At 37.2% G+C, this 15125-nt stretch overlaps 3 protein-coding genes across 7 annotated transcripts; 1 reads left to right on the top strand and 2 right to left on the bottom strand.

Moving 5' to 3' along the window:
- Positions 1-587: 587 nt before the first annotated feature.
- LOC104750038 (DNA repair protein RAD51 homolog 2) lies at positions 588-3532 on the bottom strand. 4 transcript variants are annotated; one of them, XR_015583699.1, is made up of 12 exons: positions 3400-3532; positions 3153-3266; positions 2904-3056; positions 2597-2700; positions 2452-2515; positions 2297-2352; positions 1989-2210; positions 1806-1865; positions 1616-1707; positions 1405-1524; positions 1158-1301; positions 588-972 (listed from the first exon to the last, which is right to left on the bottom strand). XR_015583699.1 is itself a non-coding variant. In XM_010471764.3 (12 exons), exons 1-12 carry the CDS (start codon positions 3481-3483, stop codon positions 932-934), a joined length of 1113 nt encoding a protein of 370 aa, XP_010470066.2. In that variant the 5' UTR covers positions 3484-3532; the 3' UTR covers positions 588-931. The 4 variants fall into 4 exon arrangements, 3 of the variants coding, with proteins under 3 accessions (XP_010470066.2, XP_010470067.2, XP_087346444.1); XM_010471764.3 differs by having other exon boundaries at positions 1989-2069; XM_010471765.3 differs by having other exon boundaries at positions 1989-2069; positions 3153-3273; positions 3400-3531.
- Positions 3533-10489: 6957 nt separating this feature from the next.
- On the top strand, positions 10490-11656 carry LOC104750037 (uncharacterized). Of its 2 annotated transcripts, none has more exons than XM_019237959.2 (2): positions 10490-10601; positions 10905-11656. In XM_019237959.2, exon 2 carries the CDS (start codon positions 10930-10932, stop codon positions 11164-11166), a length of 237 nt encoding a protein of 78 aa, XP_019093504.1. In that variant the 5' UTR covers positions 10490-10601; positions 10905-10929; the 3' UTR covers positions 11167-11656. The 2 variants fall into 2 exon arrangements, with proteins under 2 accessions (XP_019093504.1, XP_019093503.1); XM_019237958.2 differs by lacking the exon at positions 10490-10601 and adding an exon at positions 10613-10740.
- Positions 11657-12477: 821 nt separating this feature from the next.
- On the bottom strand, positions 12478-15043 carry LOC147925180 (uncharacterized). The gene is made up of 3 exons (XM_087492515.1): positions 13981-15043; positions 13753-13879; positions 12478-13516 (listed from the first exon to the last, which is right to left on the bottom strand). Exons 1-3 carry the CDS (start codon positions 15041-15043, stop codon positions 12478-12480), a joined length of 2229 nt encoding a protein of 742 aa, XP_087348641.1.
- Between the last annotated feature and the right edge of the window lie 82 nt (positions 15044-15125).

Genomic DNA, 15125 nt, shown 5'->3' with positions numbered 1-15125 from the left:
TTTTTGAAACTATTACGATTTAACAAATTTCCATATTTAAACCCCAAAGCGTGAAAAGTGAAAACTAAAATTCCTAACCTCCAACAACTTATATCATAATCACCGTCTTAAAGATTCGTCAAACCTAACAAATTGTAATCACAAAAGTTAAATCTTGACACCATATTTTCTAAATCTTGCCCGATCCTATACTGTGACAATGTATACACCACACTACTGTCAAAACCTCAGCCTAAACACAACCTTTCGCTTGTCGTCGGAACCCAAGTCGTTTAAAAAAAAAACAAAAGATGAAGATACTTATAAAATAAAAACGAAATAAGTTACTTGTTAAATTAAATAATTAGAGATGTTATGGAGCAGATTAAATTTTAAATTTAGGTTACTTTCACCGATTCCCAGACTTGTACTGACTAGATGACACATCTGATGATTCATTCTTTCAGAAGATGATTCCCAATAAAATTTGATTCGACCATTGGACTAATTTAATCAAAAGATAAACCTTGACGTCCTCTTTATCAGAGGTCTTTTCTTGTCACTAATAAAGAAACCTAATTTTGACTTTGACAAGATAGGCCAAGAAAGAAACATAAACATTTTTCTTCATATGAACATACCATCTCATTCGCATTACATATTGCAACAGTGCGTTAGGTACATAGGTCCAACAAAAAACAAATACACAAAGCCTGCCTATCTTACCAAAAGTTATATAGTGTAGAGATCTAACAAGATTCAATCACTATTCATCCTCTGGAATGCATCAGTACCATGGAAGCCTATATATATATATATATATCTATATATATATTAGTCTTTCCTAATAAAGTTGGATTGAGGACTAATGACTATTGTGATTATTTGCAGCAGTTGGGAGTCCATGTTGGTGCTTCTCGTTGATTTTTCGTATTAACACGCTTTTGCTTCGCTAAGAGCACTCCCCATGAAAATTAATCATGTCGCTGTGCCCTGCATTCTCATCATATTTAGTGTTTAAGTCTTTATATTGTAATATAGGCTCTGCCTCGAAATGTAATCAAATGCATCAGAGGGCATATGACTTGTTTAAGTAGATTCTCTTTATAGGCTCAAGTTGGATGATTCATGCTGAAATGTGATCCTGAATTAGACATGAAGACATAATACTATTATACCTCGAGCATGAATGGTGTTGATTCCTGGACCTTTCAGTTCAGTACCTTTGTCGCTCAGTAATGAAATCCCAGCTGATGTTATATGGAAGGGGAAGGCTAAAGGAGGTGACATAGGAGATTTTGCAATCTTAATGATTCTCTGACCTGCACAATGCGTGAAATCAATCACATGAACATACATTCTTGGTAGTTACTGTGGCCTTACAAGTTCTTTACTTTTCATTCCATACAGTGTGTGAAGCCTTGCCTGATTTGGATTCAAGAACCAGCCGGATGGTTACAGCATGAGCCCAATTTATCCCCAATGCAGCAACAAGGTGAGAATCATATGTCTTTGTGTGTTCTTGTAATCCATCTTTTAGTTTAGCTGTTGCAAAGAAAATATATGATTGTGGCGGATGGGAATTAACACGGATAACAAAACATCAAAAAGATACTTCAGTTGCGGTTTACTTTACCTTGAAAAGAATACTGACTAGTTTCATCACGGTTTTGGGATCTAACTTGATTAGTCACCACTATAGGAATCCGAGAAAATTCAGCAAGCGATCTGGAAATGTGAGACTTAATGTCAATTTATCTACAGAAGAAGTGCTGATGTGAAAATATTTTTCAAGCTTTGAGCTAGCACGAGACTACAGTTCATACTTTAAGAAAGAAATATGCCAACCCAACTGATGCTGTCTCTGAGCTCCTTGTTTGTTTTCACTGAAAATCAATCAGTTGATCAAAAGAACAAAAGCTTTAAGTCAATACCTTGCAGTTACTAAGGTCACCCAGGGAACAAGAATGACTTGAAACTGATCAGCAGGAGAAAGAAATTAGACTAACCCTGAAAGAAGAGCTGTCATACTATCAATCACTAGAAGCTTTACTTGGTTTTGAAGAATTGAATCCTTGAGTTCTTGTATACTGTCGATTAGAAAGAAAGAGTTTGATATACTGCCACATGATAATAGCTCCTAGCTGTACAGTCAGAATTTCTCAACTCCTATTGAATAAACGTTTCAACCCCTCAGCCAGCAACTGTAGTTGAGGACAAGCCCTTATTACCTAGTAAAACTAACAACGTTTCAGTCATGCACTTTCTATTTCCTATAAGCCTAGACTAACAAAATGATGAGGAAAATCTTACGGACCTTTCAGTAAAGTTAGCTAAAGATGTTGGCCGCAAAACAAGGATCCTTCCTGCCATCTGCACTGAGAATGGTTATTGCAAGCAAATATGGAATATGACAAGACTATTACCAAAGACATAAAACACAGAACAAAACCAGATAAGGTGTTCCGCAACCTCTTGTGCCATTCCTTTAAGGTGAAACACTTCCGGAAAGCTTTCCAGTCCCATTTCTATCACCCTGAGGGATACATACATTCTCTGAGGATCTTTTGCACACAAAAAATAAGCAATGTGGCAAAAAATAAAAAAGTCAGTTTACCTTCTTGAACTAAACTTGGACTCCACATCTATGTAAACCACACGACCATCTAATCCTCCATAAGCTGCTGGAAACGAAGCTGATAAGGCAAGTTTCATGCAAAACTGCATAATACAATAAAGAGAACTTTTACCATACACAAACACACAAAAACAAAAAAATGTAGAGAAAAAGATAACTCGACACAGGAGCATCTCACAGATACATCAATGATCAAACAGAACACAATGTAACTGCTTTCAGCTTTAACTACACAACAATGCTATGCTAATTCAACACTAGCATCAATCTCAGAACAGAAACTAACCTGTGATTTACCAATACCAGGAGGACCAACTAACTCAGTAAGAACACCAAAAGGTATCCCACCGCATAAAGTTTCATCCAAACCTTTCAAATGGGTAGGAAGATGACCAGATAAGTGCTCGTTCTCAACTTTTCTCTCCAGCAAGGATCGAGCCTTTCGACACACAACAAAGTGAAACAAGAACTTTAGATTATAAAGAATGACAAAAGCATATCATATACAATAATAAACAAAAAAAAAGAGCTTTACTGATTGACATGGTGGAGAAGTAGCTTCACTGATGAGTGCCACTGCTGATTTTGTCTCTTTCATTCCAACATCAAGCAGCTCCATTAACTCAAATTCTGGCATTGATAACGCATCCTGAAACCTCCACCACAAAATAATTTCATGGATTCATTATTATAAACCTTAAAGAATCTCATTTGTTTGTACACAAAAATCTGAAAACCTAAGAAGAAATTAGTAATCTGTCTGACAGATTCGGAAAAAATACCTTGGCGGTGATGATGTTTCTTGCGGCGAAGATGTTTGAGATTTTGGTGTGAAGACCCATTTCTCCGATGAGCTTGTTCGCCATTTTTGTTGAACGTCTCCGGCGACGGAGATTAGATTAGGGAAGAAGCCTCTCTCTCTCATTCCCCGCCAAATTGGAAGTTATTATTGGGCTTACTAATTTGGGCCTGGGATAAGTACTAGGCCTGACCCGTTTTGTATGATCCGTGATCCGTTTTTGGGCTATCAAAAATAATTATATATTTTTTTGGCGAAAAGATGAAGAACAAACAATTTTGGGATCATGTCTCTGTCACTATAATTCTTCACCCTCGGAGTTCGTTTTTTATTTTATTTGGTTTTTTAAAATTTCACCGAATTAAACTTAAATTGTAATACGGTTTGGTTCAGACGGTACTTGGGCTAATCGGGTCGGTTACCTGAATAAATTTTGCAACCGAAAACAATATTTGATTCGGCTTATTTAACTCGAATTAGAAATTTTTTGAAGTAAATCAAAACACAACCTGCTAAGTTCATGTACTAGTAGCTTAAAGTTGTGTTAATGAATTTATAGACTTTAAGCTACTAGTACAAACTATTACAAACCATTACAGACAATTAAAAAAGTTGCTAAGCTAGCATTTTATCTTGTTTAAGCTAGCATTACATCAAAAAAAACCAATCCATCAACAAAAGCATGCTACTTCACATCAAAAAGTAGTCAAAAGAGCAGCTTTAAGTCAGTACTATACCATCCATTATTAACGCTGCATTCCGCATCAAAAAGGACAAAATACACAGCTTCCTACATGTGAAAATCATAACAAAAACAATGTTAATCAACAACAAAAACAAAGCTTATATGAACATTTAGACATAACCACTATCATACCTGTCATACTATGAAGAATCATGGAATAGCTTCCGTAGGATTCCGAGAATCTACACAAGAAAAACAGATGCAAGAAATTAATAAACTTATAGATAACAAAAGATTTGAAAGGATAACTAAACCGAGAGAACTTAAACTTACCAAGAGACTCAAAGAATTCAACTTCCTCCAACATCTGGGCAAAGTTTGCTACAACTGCTTCTCCTTTATACGAACTCTTTAACCATTGTTGGGTGCACAACAAGACTTCAACCATGTAAGGAGTAAAAGAACTTTAGTAAGGATCAAAGACCCTCCCACTTGTACAAAAAGCTGATTCTGAAGCAACCGATGAGGCTTGAATTGCTAGAATATCTCTAGCCATTTCTGACAAGACTGGATACTTTGGGCTATTACGTCTCCACCAATTGAGAACATCATAAGGCATCCCCAACTTATTCTCTACTCTCGGCTCAGGTTTCTCTGCTAGATATTGTTGTAACTCATTGTAGTTATCTGCATAAGTCTTCAATCCAACCACCTTGTCAAATATTGCAAGTATCCCCTCACAATCTTCATCATTTGATAACTCAAAGACGGTAGACTCTGGCTGAGAATCTGGGGTGTCTTCGATGGCTTCTGGTATGCTCAGCTTGTAACTGTAATGCTCATACAGTTTCTTCATAACATCTGAAACTTTAGAATTTAGGTGCCTAGACTCTATTGTCTCATTACCATACAACTGGTCAAAGCAGAGAGAAGCAAACTTCATCTTGTTTAGAGGGTCAAAGACACTGGCCACAATCACTAGCGGATTCATGTTTCCCAATCCATCCCAATACTTCTCAAACTTATCCCTCATAACATGAGCTTGCTTTCTGATCTCCTCATCGAGACTGGTACACTTACTCATCAGGTTCCTCTGAATGTCGACAATCTCATTGTAACAGACAGTGGAACTAACCGAATTAGAAGCAGAGAATATCAAAGTGCACTTATAAAAGATTTTCAGAAACTTGACCAACCTTGCAATTTCCTCCCAAGTAGAATTAGTCGGCGATCTAACTCGTTTAGCCTTTGTTTTCTCATCCTCTTCCTCAAAATAATCACAGTACAACTTGTCCTCAGCTTCCATCTTCTCAAAAGCCTTCCTCAACTTCAAAGCAGAACTCAACATCAGATACGTTGAGTTCCAGCGTGTGCAAACGTCGAGAGGTAAACTCCATCTACACAATTTCTCTGTGTCACACCGCAATGCGAAAGACTTCAACCTAGTGAATGATGACCGAACATACTTCACAACATTCCTAACAACAACAACATGATGATTTACCTTCTTCAAACCATCTCCGGCAATTAGATTGAGGATATGTGCACAACAACGCATATGTAGGTAATCACCATCCTTAACTAATGCTTCCTCTCCTCAGACTTAACTGAACTTTAAAAGCATCCAAAGCCTTGTCATTGTTCTTCGCATTATCGACTGTCACAGTGAAGACCTTCTGAATTCCCCAATCATCTAAGCAATCCATAAACTGCCCATCAATGGTGTCTCCTTTGTGATCAGTGATGACCTGAAAGCTCAGAATTCTCTTTTGCAATTCTCATTCACAATTAATCCAGTGAGCGGTGATCACCATGTAGCTGTATGATGTGGTAGTACACGTCCATATATCCGTAGTGAGAGAAACCCTTTGTTTCTCTACACTAAACATGTTCTTCAGAGCTGCCTTCTCTTGCAGATACATCACCACAATGTCTTTAATATTAGTCCTTCTAGAGAATGTGTTGTACAGTGGCAACACATTGAAGCAGAACCGCTTCCATCCCTCTGACTCGACAAATGAGAGTGGCAACTCATTCACTACTACCATCTCATTAACTTATATTCTAAACATCATCGGGTCATATTTAATGATCCTTCAGATTCCCATTGTTATCACCAGTGATAACCTTCTGCTTTTCCTTTTCTACCCAATCCTTGTACTGCTTGCATCTATTAATGTGACCTATCATCGGGCTAGTCCCTACTGCCTTAGTATCACAAGCTATCTCTGCTGCACAATACTTACAATAGCTCTTAGCATTCTCTCCTTCCCTTTGCAGAAAATGTTCCCAAACCGGAGCTCTTTTAGCATACTTCTTTCTTGGTTTTGGTGGCTTATCAGTACCAGATGCAGGTCTTGGACGCTTCTTTCCAGATGCAACATTCTCTGCAACATCCGTAGTTGCATCTTGTTGTCCGGCTTGAACTGTAGGCTCCTTGTCGTTTTCGTCAGTCATCTACAAATGATTTTACAGCTCTAATTAGCTCATAATAACAATCAACAATACAAGAGGAGATAGACTAATTGACAACAGTAAATATACCATAAACCCTAAATCACCTAATCAGATGGTAACAAAACGGAGATAGACTAATTGACTACGAAGAACAACGACATAAGTTAAGCACTAAATTTCCAAATGAAATTGAAACAGAAACCCTAAATTTTTTGAATTCAAAAATTTAGGGTTTCGGTTTCAATTTGAATTCCTAATCGGTTGCTAAAGAATAGGAAATATAGAAATTGACTACGAAGACAACAAAAGAAGATAAACCCTAAATTTCGGAAAAAATTGGAACCCAAACCCTAAATTTTTTTATTCAAAATTTTTAAGGTTTCAATACTAACAAATCGAAATCGTCAAATTGACAATAAAAAACAACTAAAGAACACAATAAATTGAAAACAAAGAAGAACTAAAGAACTGACCGTTTCAAATTCGAAGAATCTAGGTTGTAGTTCGCAAAATTTGAGAAGAAGTATTTGTAGAGGTTAGAACTATCTAGAAGTAGAAGAAGATGAGTTGCTGATGGAGAAAAAACGAGATTAGATCAGAGAACAAGGATGAACTGATGTTCTTCTCTCTTGAATTAAACGATTACCAATCCGAATTAAACCGAAATCTGATTATCCCAATTAGTTATGCCGAACGGTTATTCAACTACTCTTCGGTTTGTCCCGATAACCAAAATTTTCGGGTTGTCCGGTTCGGTTTGTCCGGTAATCACCGAACGCCCAGGGGTTGTAATTCTTGTCAAATAAATAAAAATTCTTTTATTTTTTTATTCTTCCCAATTTATTCTAGGAGAATTTGAACCTATAACCAAAAAAATCTTTAATTCATTTCATAACCATTCTAACCATTAAAATGTTTTGTAGTCTGTATTTTCATATTTTGTGTATTAATGGACTTATCACCACAACCCCTACCACCACCAGCCATCACTCACCGCCGATTGTCGAATTCCGATCAACTCTTTCAGCCACCGATTATGGCTACCACCACTACCTCTAGAGTCGTGCGAAGGTTAACAAATACCAAAAGCGATGAAAAATAAAATGGTTAGATTTAACCAAAACAAAAATGTCTACAAAATAAACGCCATTATCATTATAATAAAAATAAATAAAGAAACAAAGAAACAAATTAAAACAAATAGTTCTTAACCAAACTTTCTATTAATAATAATGTTTTGTAATTTTTACTATTTAACTAGTTTGTCTGATTCTTTTTAATTAATTATTTAACATGGTAGAAACTCATGTTTAAAACCAGATTGTAGATGAGCCCATATTTGGATTCTAAATTCTCTATATATTTGAGTTGTCAATGTTGTAACATATAAAGCCCCATTTCGTATATAATTTGTAAAAGTATATAATTTTTATTAGAACTAAACTTTATAAGAGTAATAAATATTATAAATATATGCCCTTAATTTTTTCCCAAAATTGGATGCCACAGGCGAAGATTTCTTTTTCTATAATGTCTGCATGGTTCTGACTACCTCCAGCGGTCACCACTTCTCCGGTCGTCGGCCTCCGACCACCACTATCCTCCACTACCATCAAAACACCAAAATTGCAATTTTTCAACTCCTCCTTCTATTCTTATAATTTATTTGAATATAATCTTATTTCTTAATTAGTTTATTGATTTTGGTTATACAGTAAATTGACCTTTTCTTCTAATTATTACTTTTTTTTCTCAGTTTTTCTAATGCTCACCAATTACACCTAAAGTATTTTATTGAGTTTATAAGGTTTATATGTGAAATAAAATTTATTTAAGTTTCGTAGTCCTAGGGCTGGGCAAAATTACTGAACCAAATGATTTTTAGTTACCAAACTGAACCAAATTCATGAAACCGAACCTACACCAAATTTAATGAACACCCGGTCGGTATCATTGTTGACAAAGAAAAGCAAATAACATAAAACAACGATACAAACCAAACATCAAATACTTAAGTCGTTGCAGACTTTTTATATTAATATTTCTGTAACTTATAGTAATGTTCCCAGGACCTAGCAAGTCCTTTTCCTAACACTGGATCCAGCTAATCAGTGTAATTAATAATCTAGTTTAAATTTGCTTTTTGAGTACTTTATATTTGTTTTATGGGCTTTTTAACTTTTAAGATTTTCCTTAACATAAAAGAAAGAAAGTGGAAAAGTGGAAGAACCACAAATAACGTGAAAGATTGGTCTTTGCTAAACATTTGTATATGGATGTGTGATGTCGAGTATAAAATAAATAAGATACTCTTTATAGAGTCTTTTAGTCCAAACATAAAAAAATAAAACGCGTAAACCTTAGAACTAAATCACAAGACAATGAAAGAGATAACACAATCAATCTAAGCTAAGGTATCATGACCATTGAACTAGGTGTTGAGTGAGCTATAGCGCTTGCTTGGTGAGCTTACTGTCAGGAATTAATAATGGAAAATATTAGTAACTAAGAGCGTCTGGCTAGTAGTTTGCTTAACTTTGTTTAAGATCCTTATAGCCATATGAGACTAATAAGTTTATTCTCAAGTCTCTTTACATAGATTTAGTTTATGATCTATATATACTCCATGAAGTTAAGTGTAAGTGTATAACAACATGAATACATGTTGTAAGATACATTGAGGTCTAATAAGACAAAAAGATAATCCCCCATTTCACTAATCGTAATTTTAGGGACATAAAAATGTATACAGTTAAGGTAACATAAAATCTGAGCAAGTGGCGAATGGAAGGACGGTCGTCTAATAATGTTTGAGATAACGTTTTATGGGGTCATAACAATTCAGTAAGGACGGTGGATGAAGTTTTTGACAATGTTTTTGGTCCACTCATATCTCATGGATTCGTTTTAATGAGAGTAATACTCGACAACTGCAATGAATTTCCTAGAAAATTCATTCGACAACGTTGTTGAAATTTCGAATATTTAGGCAAAAAACAAATTTTGGGATGTTAAAAATCTAAAGAAAATGTTATTGGTTGTGGAAGTTGAATTGAAAATCTGGTTCTTAATCTTACTTTAAAATCTATGTAATGTAATTTGGTAAGTTATTAACAAATAAATCAAAATATGTCCCAAATAGCCCATGCATAGTCACATGATACCAGATAAATACAATTTTATACCTAAACGTGTTGAAATCATTTTTCCCCCAATAGGAAGACAAAACAAAATAAATGTTTTCTTCAACCAAAGTCAACGACCGAACTTGCTCAATCCTTTCCTCTCTTCATCTTATCTAGAAACCATCTAAACTAAACTGTGAAAAAAAAAAGAGCCTAAAGTGTGAAAAGTACAAAAGCTAAACTAAAGTCTAAAACACTTCATATTGTAAAAACACTCCCCTTGGCAGTTTTGGTGATGCAGTTTCATAACACTGAAGTTCTTAATCTTAAAACATTTGAAACTTTATCCTCCCTTATACTAATTTGTCAAGGCTCTTGAGTTTATTATTGGAATTTTCCATATACTATGTTTGCACCAACTGTATCGTTGATTCATTAAAAAAAAAAAAAAAATCAATTAACATTGTTTTTTTTCAGATGAAGACTCTCTTTTGTTTCTATTAGAGTTTGGGAATCGTTTTTAGAATAAGGTATAATGATAGATGATTCCTTTTTTGTTTAATTTAATTTTATTAATTGTCACTTACCAAAATACTATGTGACTTCTAGCATGAACCAAAATACTCTCGCACACACGTATTCATAAATTTTTTTAATGCATTCTTGATTCATGACAAAAAGTACAAGTTATTTATACAATATTTTTTTGCACAAAAACAAAATTTTATACAACATTTATGCATGAACTATATAATATAAAGACCCTCAAAAAACCATTGACTCACCATACATAATGAAAAAACACCGAACCTTACCACATTCATTGAATAAGATTTCTCTTTAATTAGAAGACCAATTCCTCCTAATCTTAATTAATTTGGATTTTGGATATATCCTCACTCTTCTCTTTGCCTATAAGTTAATCTCCATCTCTCTTCTTATCTTTCTACTTTTTTCTTCTTCCTCTTCTCAGCTAAAAAACTTTCAGCAATCCATTTTTTTTTTCGTTAATTGTGTTTTGCTTTAACAAGAAGCAAGACTAAGCCCTTCTCCATCTGTACCTTTCTTTCTGTCATTAAAGAACCCTCACTGCTTTATTAATTAAATTTCAGTTTCATTTTTTCTTTAAATTCTCATTTTTACATGTAGATTTGATTCTTATTATTACACACTCATGTTTTAGATTTGTTTCTTACACACACTTATGTGTTTGACTTGCAGAGAATCTTGTCCGTTAGATTCACCCATGGAATCTCCAGCGACCAAATACTCCACAGCGAGATCCGTTGAGCTACCGCCTCGCCGCGGAAAGGTGAAGCGAGAGATCTTTGGTTTCTTGGCAAGTTCCATCGCTTCCGCTGCGGTCAAAGCCGGTGGAACGTTTGGGAGGAGCTCTCGAGGTGGTGGTGGTGGCTCTTCTTCATCCACCACTACTCCTCCGGGAAGTGGATACACCTCTGACCAGAACAACGAATCCACTTAAAAGCAACAAACATATATAAAGATTAAAGACATAATTAAGAAAGTGCCACCACCATGGCACCCTAAGAGGAAGCTGAGTGGTTCTGTTCGTTTTTGAAAACAGAACGCTACTTTTTTTCCTCCAGGTCCGGTTCGGTTTTATGGTGGTTTGTTTTATTTTGTGTGGTACGACCTGGTTTAACTTCGTTTTCTTGGTGGGTTAAACTGGGGAATACGTAATGGTTTGATTAATTTGCTTTTGATTTGTTGTTGTAAACAAAAATATCTCCCTAATCTGTTGTTTCTACGTGTTTTTAAAGTGGAGTAATGATGTCTTCTGGGGGCTATTTTAGTTTGGGTTTGGGTTTAATTATGTGATTTGTATGGTTTTAAAGTGTTTGTGTTGTATCTCAATTGGAATGTATAATTAAGTGTGTGTGTGTGTTTATTAGTTGTGTGTATAATTATGTGATTTGTATGCTTTTCTCTTCATTACTTTTTTTTTTGTTAAAGATTTTCTCTCTCTCTCTTCATTACATTTTTCTCTTCATTATTTTGGGGAATTTAATCAAAGATGTCAAAAAAAGTTGCAAATGGACCGTTTAGTAAAAAAATTACAATTAGAAAGAAAACTATTGACATTTGACAAATACGTTTACGTAAATATACAGAGACACGTATTCACAGACACAATAGGAATAGAAAACAACACATTGATTCTTCCAGTCCATCTCACATATCACAAATCCATATTAACCATCTCAATCCTCTAGATGATTACAATAACATCTACTTACCTTAGATTAGGAACGAATCTTGGCAAGGAACAACACTACACAACTAATGGTGCTTCCCTTCTCTCCTCCACGTCTCAACAACACATCTCAGCCTCTTTTCTTCTTCTGTGCAACCCCCAACAATCTCCATTGTCCCTCTTTCCAAGAGAGATAACCACAACTCTCTCTTCTCCTTCAAGGGCAGGAAACGGTTGGGAGAGGAACCCCTAACACGAAGAGAATGTTCTCCTTTTATATGAAAGGCTTAGGGTTCCTCCAAACCACGCTAAACCGCAAAACAATTAGAGAACAAACCGGACGACCCGACCACTTATGGTATCGAGCAACACTTACGACTGTTGTCGATCGACACTCATACCTTAAATCCCAAATTTTGGTTCACGGGCGTTACAATTATTCTTGATTGATTTTTTTTTGGTTAATGTTAAATTTATACCAATAAAAAAAGGTCTACATTGTACAATGGAAACCCAAAAACACGCCAAGCTCTAGAAAGAGAGAACAATGGAACAGTTTAAGAAAAAAATATATTGAGCTTAAGCCAGATTTAAAACCTGGCGAGAGATACAACCAAAATAAAAACCAAGTAGAGAGTCAATAGAGGGATCCTCCGGCGAGAAGTAAATGAGACGATTGCGCATGGTGCGGTCAATGAGAATCCTGGTAGCGGAGACGGATGTTTGTGAAGCTGAGAAGATTCGGTGATTCCGCTCCTTCCAGATCATGTAAATTGCAACTTGCAAGAGGAGCTTGAGAATTTTGCTGGCATAGAGAGGTGGGGACGACTGAACAGTGAGCACCCAACCGGTTGCCGCCAAAAGCGAAGAAGGAGGATTCGGCGAAATACTCCCTGCGAGATCAACCCATATAGCCTTTGAGTACTCACAGTCAAAGAACAAGTGAGCATGAGAGTCCAGACCCGACTCACAGAGGACACAGGATGAAGGGACATTCATTCCCCATGTCCTGAGTCTATCTCTAGTCGTGAGCCTACCTTGCATCGCGAGCCACTGAATGAAGGAGAACCGGGGAACGGATTCCTTGAACCAGACAGCTTTGTACCAAGGCATGGTCGGCGCTCTCTCTCGTATTTGTTGCCATGTACCACGAGTGGAGAAAGTGTTCGGGAAGGTACCTGATGGTTGCCTCCATTGAAAGAAGTCCTGACCTCTTTCGGGGGAAGGAGGGACGATAGTAGACAAGCAAATCTGGAGTTGCTCAGCTTGGGAAGATCTAGCACTTGGAAAGAACCATGGCCCGTCACGCGTAGCTTCATAGACTGAAGCTTCCCGGCGGATACGCAGCTCACGAGGACCCATAGGGCCAAAAAGACCAATGAGGGGCCCTAGATTGGTCCATGAGTCATACCAGAACATAGCATTGAGCCCGTTCCTGACTTGACACCTAAGAAGTTCCTTTAGAGTGGGTTTAATTTCAATCAGCTTCCTAACATTCCAAGAGAGACGAGGAGAGATATCCATAAGCCAATAGCTCCTCCGCCCAAAGATGTTATGATCCAACCACCGAACCCATAGAGACCCTGACCGTGAGAAAAGATACCACACTTGCTTCAACCTGAACACAACAGGCAAAGTCCTCAAGCGACCGAATACCCAGACCCCCTTCCTGCTTTGTTTTGCAGATATCTTTCTAGGAAACGCGCCCCCCTATGGCCAAATCCATGGCATTCTTCCAAAGAAAAGCAGAGCACAGGGAATCAACCTTCTTATAGAAACCTTTGGGAAGGACAAACACTTGACTCCAAAAGGTGACCTTCCCATAGATAACTGAAACAATCAGCCGTATCTTACCAGCATAAGAGAGGTACTTCGCAGTCCACGAGTGAAGATGGGTTGTTATCTTCTCCAAGAAAGGATGTAAGGACACCATTGTAAGCTTTGTAGGGCTTAGAGGAAGACCCAGGTAACGTGTTGGGAACTGACCAAGTCTAACACCGATTAGACTGGATAACGCTGATGCTTCTAACTAATCAAAACCACCTAAGAAGAGCTCTGACTTCGCTGGGTTCATATCCAAACCTGACAGTTGACGGAACTCCTGAAGAATGCCAGTAATCCCAAGCAGAGATTGGTCAGCTCCATCAGAGAAAACAAGGAGATCATCAGCAAATGCCAGGTGAGTTAGTTGAGGGGAGAGACACAACGGATGTGCAGAAAACACGCCCTCCACTAAACCCTGATCTAGCATACGAGAAAGCACCTCCATGACCATTATGAAAAGATACGGAGAAATGCAATCTCCCTGCCTTAAACCCTGCCTCCCTTCAAAGAAACCCGTGAGCTCACCATTAATAGAAATCGAAAACCTTGGTGTAGATATGCATTCCTTTATCCAAGTTCTGAAAAGAGGTGGAAAGTGCAAAGTTTCAAAGATCTTTAGAACAAAGTCCCAGCAAACTGTGTCAAATGCCTTTCTTATATCCACCTTGACTAAAGAACTATTTGGGCAAGTAGCCTTCTCATAGTTTCGGATAAGCTTAGAGGCTAATAGGACATTCTCTCCCAAGCTCTTCCCACTAAGAAAAGCAGCCTGATTGGACGAGATAAACTCCATGAGCAATGGTTTGAGTCTATTAGCCAAGATTTTAGAAATAATCTTATAAGCAAGATTACAACAGCTGATAGGCCTGAACTCCGAGAGGGCAGAGGCTTCCAGTGTCTTAGGGATCAGAGATATGACAGTGGTATTCATGTCCTTGAGAAGACGGCCATTGCGGAAAAACTCCTGAACTTCACTGATTCGATCATCCCCAACCGTGGACCAAGCAGGCTTGTAAAATTCTACCGGAAAACCATCCGGCCCGGGGCTTTTATTCTGAGGCATAGAAAATAGGATGTCCCTAACCTCCTCACTTGACACCTCCCTTAGCAGATCATCAGTCTGAGGCTGAGAGCATCGAAAAGGAATCAAATCCTGCAGAAACTCAATTGATGCAGGTGATACTGGCATCTCAGTAGAACCAAACACTGACTTGAAGTAGTCTACAACGTGCCTGTTAAGTTCCTCAGGGGATGTAATTTTACTTCCATCAGCATACAGAAAGAAGTGAATATGATTCTGGGAGTTCCTCTGCATCACCATCTTATGAAAGAAGGAGGTATTCTTATCACCGAGCGCCAACCACTGAATTCGAGATTTTTGCATGTAGAACTTTTCCTCTGCA

This window comes from Camelina sativa, chromosome 16 (genome assembly GCF_030686135.1).
Source record: "Camelina sativa cultivar CO46 ecotype springtype chromosome 16, ASM3068613v1".
In the NCBI taxonomy this organism is placed as follows: Eukaryota; Viridiplantae; Streptophyta; class Magnoliopsida; order Brassicales; family Brassicaceae; genus Camelina; species Camelina sativa.
The sequence above is the reverse complement of the archived record's forward strand: the minus strand, read 5'-3'. Positions and strand labels throughout refer to the sequence as shown.

What these genes read in the sequence shown, in the direction of transcription:
- LOC104750038 (XM_010471764.3), bottom strand. Translation starts at nt 3,483, where the DNA reads ATGGCGAACAAGCTCATCGGAGAAATGGGTCTTCACACCAAAATCTCA. An exon ending in TCCAAGTTTAGTTCAAGAAG is followed by an intron (nt 2,516 to 2,596) that starts GTAAACTGACTT and finishes TGTATCCCTCAG; the next exon opens with GGTGATAGAAATGGGACTGG. An exon ending in TTAAAGGAATGGCACAAGAG is followed by an intron (nt 2,353 to 2,451) that starts GTTGCGGAACAC and finishes TTCTCAGTGCAG; the next exon opens with ATGGCAGGAAGGATCCTTGT.
- LOC104750037 (XM_019237959.2), top strand. Translation starts at nt 10,930, where the DNA reads ATGGAATCTCCAGCGACCAAATACTCCACAGCGAGATCCGTTGAGCTA.
- LOC147925180 (XM_087492515.1), bottom strand. Translation starts at nt 15,043, where the DNA reads ATGGTGATGCAGAGGAACTCCCAGAATCATATTCACTTCTTTCTGTAT. An exon ending in GGAGTTCCGTCAACTGTCAG is followed by an intron (nt 13,880 to 13,980) that starts GTTTGGATATGA and finishes AGACTTGGTCAG; the next exon opens with TTCCCAACACGTTACCTGGG. An exon ending in GAAGTACCTCTCTTATGCTG is followed by an intron (nt 13,517 to 13,752) that starts GTAAGATACGGC and finishes TGTTGTGTTCAG; the next exon opens with GTTGAAGCAAGTGTGGTATC.